The sequence below is a fragment of the Limulus polyphemus genome, unplaced genomic scaffold (assembly GCF_000517525.1).
Source record: "Limulus polyphemus unplaced genomic scaffold, Limulus_polyphemus-2.1.2 Scaffold760, whole genome shotgun sequence".
NCBI classification, from domain to species: Eukaryota; Metazoa; Arthropoda; class Merostomata; order Xiphosura; family Limulidae; genus Limulus; species Limulus polyphemus.
Genome location: NW_013666370.1, coordinates 7,263 through 16,159, shown reverse-complemented (window position 1 = coordinate 16,159; position 8,897 = coordinate 7,263). Strand labels below are relative to the sequence as shown.

General features: G+C 31.2%; 1 protein-coding gene across 1 annotated transcript in view; it reads left to right on the top strand.

Moving 5' to 3' along the window:
* Positions 1 to 1,157: 1,157 nt before the first annotated feature.
* Positions 1,158 to 8,897, top strand: part of LOC111085983 (keratin-associated protein 5-3-like) — a gene marked incomplete at its 3' end in the record, with an annotated part of 13,801 nt that continues 6,061 nt past the window's right edge. Inside the window, exons 1-3 of the mRNA XM_022387070.1 lie at positions 1,158 to 1,296; positions 4,372 to 4,501; positions 6,190 to 6,255. Coding sequence (XP_022242778.1) covers positions 1,158 to 1,296; positions 4,372 to 4,501; positions 6,190 to 6,255 — 335 coding nt within the window. The remainder of the gene's footprint in view (positions 1,297 to 4,371; positions 4,502 to 6,189; positions 6,256 to 8,897) is intronic.

The following is an 8,897-nucleotide window of genomic DNA, read 5'->3' as shown; positions in this document are numbered from 1 at the left end:
AAATTTTCGTTAATAATTAATTAATAGAAAATGGTTTTCCTTTTTTGTAACATAATCGTTTCTGCGTGGCTTATCTTAAGCCTTGTATGTGAAAACTTAGGTTTAAATGCGCTTTCAACCATTTATAAGAAACCTAGAAATAAATTTAAGGTCAAGAATTTTTAATACGGTAATATTACAAAAATGAATTAAAGATTAATTACAATGGGTTTAACGCTAAGTTACAGTTAAAGTTATTCAAACTAATTCATGTTAATTTCATGTCACGTTTCATTTAATCAGTTTAAAAGGACAGTTACACCTCAAGACATTTTTAATAAGTTGAAAACACTTAAAACCGTCGATTAATAAAATATAATGTAGCGTGTTATATTTTTTAAGAAAATGTCTTCAGGTTAAGCATTTATGGTGTTTAAGTCCAAAACGTGAGCGTGCATGTAACTCTCAAGTTTAATTTGGCTTTATAAGCATTCACAATACCTACTAGTTCATTAAACCACCTGGTCGACTCCGCAGTGAGTCAGAAACAAGTTTACGGACTTAAAACACTAAAATCTAATGTTCGATTCCATCCGAGGAAGACAGAGTGCAGATAACCCATTGTGTATGTTTGAACCAAGAAACCAACAACATCAGCTGGCTGGGCGACAAAATAAATGGGAATAATATTGCAAAATGTTTTGAGAAGAAAATATATATATATACAAAGGAAATGTCAAAGTAGCAAAACAAAGTTGTTATAACAATGATGTAAGCGACTTAGATATATCGATTGCGAAACAATTGTAAGCTTTAGCTCATTTAAACGTTAAGAAGTTGTAAACAGATAGTTATGATTATTATACTGGTCACAAGTATAACTAGGTTCAATGCTTGATTTAAAAGTCCGAACAAGTGCAAAGTAAGAAAAACATATTCGTTCAAAATTGCAGTTCAACGCATAATGTTTTTATGTTAAATTCGGGTTCAGGTTATTTTTCTTTGAAACCCACAAGATACATCTATTAAATTGATAAGTCATTTCTGTAAATATGATATCCAAGATTATCCTTCACTATTCACATTGTAAAACCTTATGGTTAGTCATATAGTAGACATCGGAAGTACCTTCAAGCTTTTGCTTAACCGAATTAAGATTGTCAATATAAGTTAACCCAATGTTATCTTTCCTGCATGGTGTTGAATATGACTGTTCCAACGGACCCGTAATACACCAGGCTTTTAGTTTAGACAAGTGTGGTGTATGTGGAGGTGACGGAACGTCCTGCTTAGATTGTCGTGGGATTCTTTATGGTGGTGAGGGTTGTAAACATTTTAAGTAAATATTACTTCTAAATACGTTTCCATTGTTTATATACCAATACAAAATTAATATCATTTTTTCTTGCAAAAACGTGGTTGTGTCGTCTTAAGTAATCACACACTTGAAAGTTATTGAAGCTGTGTTTAATCATTGATGAATAGTGTTCTAACGATGTAACACAATATTACCAACATGTGATTTCAAACTGTTAATAAAGTGACTTGCTGTATTAGTGAATATCAGTTTAAAAACAAGTGAAGATGGTATGTAGTTAGATCATGATACACAAGCGATGCTGTGATTGTAAACGTTCTAACAAATACCAAAACTTTAGCAAACTAAAACTAGATGCAAAACTTTAATAGCAGACTCTTTAAAGTGGTGACTGATTATTGTGATAAAGTACCAGAACATAAAATCTAACAAAGCCAGAATAGAAGGTTTTCTTTTCCCAATACTCTGTAGTTCTCGGTAAAAGGGTTGGAAAATTCATAGAAGATGGTTGAAAATATTCTGGTAAATGTGTCATGGGTTTCGGCATATTAATAATCGCTACCTGGACGATACAATCAGTTACTCACGTCACAGATAGGATCATTACTGATGACGAGGAATCCACTTGAAGTAAATACATATATAGTAGAGATGGTTGATATGGGTATTAAAACTTTCATTTAAAACACAAAACAAATAACATCGTTTCAACCTCCTTAAGTCACGATAAGGTTAAGAATGACTTTTGAAAAAGTGACTGTTACTGCTTAGGTGTCCTGGGGACGACAGCAACGAAAGGTATAAGATTGTAGGGGGCGATGTATATATTTAATCCATTACATATGGCAGTAAAGAGTGTAATATATGTGTGAACACATTTAAGGAAATAATTAATATGGGCATAGAATTATTCCTTGGTGTTGGTTTATTGTGAGTTAGGTTCTTATATTAGTAGAGCTTCTTTAATTTTTTTGTTTACTTACCTTTATTTTTTACTTAATATTTTAGTGTATTCTATGGTTATATGAGATATGGTGTGTTTATATGAATATAAATATCAACAGTTTGATTTCCAAAATGTGTCCATTTACATCTAGTTGGTGCATAAGATGTTAGTGGGGGCAAGAAATTGTCTTTGACTTTCAACCAGGTTTTGATCCTGCACACAAGAACTGATACATTGTGGTCTTGATTGCATTCTAGTGTTACTTGTAGGTACAGAAATAGAGATATACTTTGATTTATCTATATGCTTTTCAATGGAGGGCAAGAGAACTTTTAAATGCCCAGAGAAGTTATTTTTATGTTGAACAAAGACAGTTATTTGCTATCCCACTATGGCAGTGGAATAAAGTGCAGACATATGACATCGTTGTTGAAAATATGCCACCATCTTTCTTGATTCTAGATAGGAAATGTTATTTAAAGTCCTAATTCACAGTCATTTTTTCTACTCGTTCCATTTAGAGTACGATAAAAAGTAAGAAGGATGAGAATCAGAGCAGTTGATACAGTGTGACTCCAGCCTGCACTCATAGCTGTCATGTCATAATCCTTGACACTAAAACGAACACGACCTGAAGTACCATGACAATATGTATTAGTGCTCAAACTTTTGTTAGTAAAAGTGATAGATGTCTTGGAATATATGGCCAAACTTTGCAATATAGATAACCTATCATTACATTTCCAGGTGGACATGGGGATCTAAATGTCAAGATGGGAACTTTAGTTTGGCTTATATAATACATTTTTGAAGTGTAGATTCACCCGACAGTTGAAACTTACTGATTGGAGAGACCAAATAGTCTCTGGATTGGGAATGTTAATTAGATCCCTCTCCCAAGAATTACTCCTCTTCACGAACTCAAAATACTTTGATGGCTTACTTAATAGGTATACCCCTGGTGGATTATGACTTTAAGGAGAATTAAATGCCTCATTGGCCAACAGATCTCCAGATATGAACCTCTTAACCGACTTTGGGGAAAGAAAAAGAGAAAATAGTCTTTTCTTATTTGAAATCATAAAACGAGGTACAGGTGATGTTGAAGATGGGAACTTTGGGTCTTTAGAGTCTTCAATACATGGTCATTTACCCATTATAGCTTTGCTTAAGTTTGATTACACATAAGAGAAAAAACAAACAAACCTAAAATACTTGTTCTCTACTAATCCCAACCACCATAGGGTCTTACAAAAGGACGAACTACAATGTCAAACTGAGCAAGTGCAGCAATGCCAGGATTTCGTAAGCACTCTTGGAAGACTACCAAAACTAGTCACAAGTGACCAGAAAAATTATTCTAAAGCCTAGTGTATATGATTTCAAGAGGGTGTGGCACAATAGCCCAGTCACACAATCCAGGCAACAATAAACCCTTCTTCCATTCATTGGTCGCTACGATGGGAAAACACGTTAGCGGATATTCGGACAGGCAAAACCTTTCCAAGAAGGTCCAATCACCATCTAAAGGAATCTGTATTGTGGAATTGGACAAGAAGAACAGTTAAAATTGATCTTTAAATATTTAAACACAGATGATACTTTTACGTGTCTTTTAGGAACTTATACTTGTTGTTATAGATTTTTCCTTTTTTCAGTAATTTTCGTTTAATTAATACAGAGGATTTAATTAGTTTAAAAGAATGTTTGATTTGATAAATACATTGATTAGTTTTCTTAGCAACATATCAACCGCTGTACGAAAATGATGTTTTATAAATTTCTTGACTTCAAAACCTATCTAAATACTATTCAAATTTATGTCCACTGTTCTGTAACTGCTAATGTTGGTGTCTTTATAAATCAGGTCACATTATTAATGCTTTGTCTTTCTGATAAATAGTTGTTTTATATTTAAGCTGATTATTTATGTATTTCCTTGTGTCACAATGTTCTTGTTCGTTTATGTAAAGATTACATTTAAAAAGTTATCATTATCTCAGTTTATTAAAGCATAATGCACAAATATTTAATAATCAATACAAAAAATATAGATAACCTTTTTTTTAAACATAGTAGATGTAATCGAAAAATCTCGATTTATTTACACATTTTAATTTTGTGTCAGATTCAACATACGATTGTGGTATTTGCGTTGACAATAGAAACTCGTCTAATTCTCAACTCAGAGATTGTGTAGGAGTTTGTGGGGGTAACAATACTGTGCTTGCTGTAGAACATAAGGAAGTCTGTATTAGGTAAGTAATTTTCAATTGTCGCATAATTTTTACATGTTTTTGATTTTATATACTTGTTTTAAGGTAACTAACAACTCATGGCTTGTTGACAGTGAAAACCAATGCATCTTATATTTACAGGTAAATTACATTCTACATCTAATAAACGTTTAGCAAACATTACTTAAAGTACGGAATCGAAACTTGAAATTAATGTTTATACGAAGACAAGCAATAAACAAATATCAGATAAGAAAGCTCTGAGCTCCACTTAGAAAACATCACTGTAAACTCGTGTTACAGCAAATAACACTCTTTGTTTATCTCAGTCAAATCAGGATATCAAACTAAACTCGTAAACAAACTGGAAAACCTACTAAAATATAAGGAAATAATAAACCATTAACTGTGCATCACTGGCAAAGAAAATACAATGACGATTAATCATTAATAATTAAACATAATAAAACCGATATACTATGTTTTAGTATGATCTTGTTTGTAATGGACAATATGGTGTCCATGTGATTATGTTCAAAAAGTGTTTTTTTACTTAATGGGTTATAATAAAATTATTGCTGTGTTTTTACCTAATCCATAAATTCAAAACGATTGTTTGTTTGTAATTAAGCACAAACCTACACAATGGGCTATCTGTGCTCTGCCCATCACGGGTATCGAAACCCGGATTCTAGCGTTGTAAGTCCGCAAACATACCGCTGTGCCACTGGGGGGCTTCAAAACGAAGTATGTTATTTACATAAATAAAATACTAACACATAGTACTAAGTAGATCGCAGTAGCCACACTATTTTTGTCGTTTAAAACTCTTTAGGTTGTGAACAAACTGTAATATTGTATTGTATAACGAGCTGAATTGAAATTACTTCAATGCTAGTATTTTATTTTAAGACTCAGGCGAAAGAAATAACTTCCTTTGCAACAAAAATAAGTTTATAACAATTTTTCTATTAAAATGATAATTTAAATAGTTTCTTATGTCAATAACAAAGTATTAGACATAATAATTAGGGCAAAAGGAAAAAAACACACACGTTTATTTAAGTTATTTTAATGCAGCTTGTTTAATTATGCGAAATTAATCTTAAAACTAATGAATCTTGAAACAACCGAAATAAAACATTTCTATTGTTATATATAAACTCCTCTGATGATGGACGAAAGGTTTGAGTTTTGCATGCTATTAATATAGTCAAACGAGATCCGAGTACATGTACACATTATTATTATGTTGTAACACAAGAATGTGACTGGCTTCACCATGAACAATAAACTGTAACAAAGTGCAGTGATTTATGCTGTGTAATGAAAAAATAGTTACTTCACGGTCAAACTGAACCCTTATTTTAATTCTCTAGCTTTAGTTTACGTATTATAATGGTTATTTCGACAAATGATTTTTAAAGTGTTAAAATCAGTCTTTAAGTATAATTCTTCTGTTCTGTTTGGTCCTTCTAACACTTCTTTATTTACATCAATGATTGTTAAAATTATTAGGTTTAACACAAATAACGTGCCTTAGTTGCTCAGAAATCATGGCATCTTCCATTCCATTCTTAAAAGAAAGAAAAAGAACAAAAAATACGCATGTTTTATAAGCACATTTAGTGAATGACATGACTGTTATAAGTGACGGATGTTACCATTGCGAAGATTACATGATTTGTTTTATGTTTCACATCTAACAGGAAAGGAGACGAACAAGCTTTGTTTCCTTGTAAGGGAGTGGGGAACGCTTCAACTTACATTAACAGGTAATTAGATTTCTGTTCTTTACATTTATTTACCATCTAAAAACTCCTGAAGACTTAGAAGGATATGTAGGTATATATATAATATTTTTGAACCATAATAAGAATTTAGTGTAACAGCCTTCAACTAATGAAATACCAGTTACTTACCAATGATTGTACATAAAATTTTGAAAATAACATTATACATATTATTTATCATTTCAACGTTAAATCAGAATTCAAAACCAGTATTAATAGAAACGTTTAAAACACGCACATATGGAGGCATCTTATATTATAGTTGTTCTCCTGCTTTAGGTGCAGTAATACAATTAAACTATCATATGATCAAACATACAAATCATATAAACAGCAATTTAGTTCATATTAGTTTAATTCCATATTCTTCAACTTATTATGACTTTCCTCTCCCTGTCGAACCTTATGAATTTTTAAAAATTTCCATGAAGAATGGGATATTTCATCCAAACTCAATCAAGAGGAACCTGTGATACTCTATTACTTTTTCTAGATTTTAAATTGTATCTTCAGTTCGTGGTTTCTTCAGTTTAATTATAAATAGACTTATTGTTGTTTCGTAACGTGATATTGAGATATGTTGATATTGATTTGACTTATTTTATTTTACCTATAGCCTATCACTATGGGTCAAAAGCACTAATATACGTTTATCTTTATTTAAATGGTTTTTGTCAAAGAAATTAAAGTTGTTTATAAACCCATTTTTCCATATTTTCCACATGTATTATATTTTATCTGCTGTGAATGTCCTAATACATATGGTTGAAATTTTGTTGTGTTGTAAAAAACGAGGCCCTCTCAAGCGATCATTTGTTAAGAGTGCCGTAAATTCATCACAGAATGTTAGATGTTCGCTGGTCAACCGTAAAATTAAGCATTCAACCCAAGACTGTTTTTCTCTGTTACATATGTATCTGCACAAAACCAACCTTATCTATTTAGATCAACTGATTTACAAGCCCCTTCACAGGATTGCTCATATACTGCCTTTTGATTCCCAGATCCCATATGTTTCTGAAAATGTTATGAACGTTTAACTTTATATTTACTATTCGAGTCAATTTGACCTTTTTTTTTAAGTGAATATTCAACGAACGATGTCAACCAGTGTGATTACAACCTTTCTCTGGATAAATGTGTTGGACAATGATAATGTAAATTCTTCCAAATGTATCTGTATTAAAACACGACTAGTCATAGGATTAACATATCAGTATTACATTGCCTTGCTAAGGTTTTGGTCGTATTACTCTTACCATATGCAAGTTATAGGTTGTAGAAGTAAGAATCATGGTTCTTTCAAGGGCAAACATTGCTATATGACGATTCAGGCATTCTAAAAACATTGCTTCATTCTACTATGAATTATTGATTTGTGTTATCGGGTAATATTCAGAAAATGTTTGAGAAGTTCTTTTTTTCTTAAATCAATTGTGGTAGGTATCTCTGGTATTTTTGTGTGCTTGTTTAAAGCATGTTAAAATAAGGGAAAAAGCATTTTCAGAATTTAAAGTTACTTTCGTCCTATTTGAAGAGTTATAAAAACATTTGTTCAATAATCTTGCAATCCCAGCTACTCTCGAGATATAATATTTGAAAGTTTTTAAATGGATTCTATGAATTATTGAAAAGGAAGATTGCAAGACTGAAACGGATTTATGTTACAAACCTACTAATTCACACCATCACTTAGATGTTTATAATAATCATCCTATACATACACAATTAAATATTCCACTTTGTCTAGCTCTGAAAATTTTTCTATTGTTTCTAACCAGGACACTCAATAATAGAGACTGATAGATTTAAAATCTTACCTTAGGAAGTGTCATTATCCAGACAAATGTAGTATAGAGTGGTTCTAAGTTAGCTAAAAGTAAAAAGGAAACCAATGATAATCATAAAGATAATATAAAAGTAAACACATTACTCCTTTCGTAATAACGCATTACACTGTAGTTAAAATTAATAGTAATGATAACAACAAAAACGAATTGGAAAGAATTTCAGATAAAACTCTAAAAGCGGAATTTAAAAATAAACAGATCATATTATCATGAAGACAACCCAAAAGTTTAGATACTATCTTAAATCATAGAAACAAAGTAAAGGAATCTGAAGATATTTTTCTCTGCAATAAACCGAATTGTTATATTTGTGGGAAAGTTTGTTTGTTTGAAGCTAAGCACAAAGCTACACAATGGGCTATCTGTGCTCTGCCCACCACGGGTATCAAAACCCGGATTCTAGCGTTGTAAGTCTGCAGACATACCGCTGTGCTACTGGGGGGGGGGGGGGCTTGTGTGAAAGATTATATTATATATACTAAATACAATACAGGTCCTACTAGGGATAATATATTTTTAATAAACTCTAGGTTTTTTTCTAATTGCAAATAATAAATCAATCTTTTAGGAAACACATTGATAAGTGTATTGTGGAAAAGAACCCTTTTTCAAAATATTTTCATTTTGGTATTCTTGTGAAAAGAATAAGATATTATATTCTGAAAACGATTTTATTAGTAAATTTATAACCCCATTAAATATTATATAGTTTATCACATAGAGGGATTTTAAAATATATATATATATATATATATATATATATATATATATATA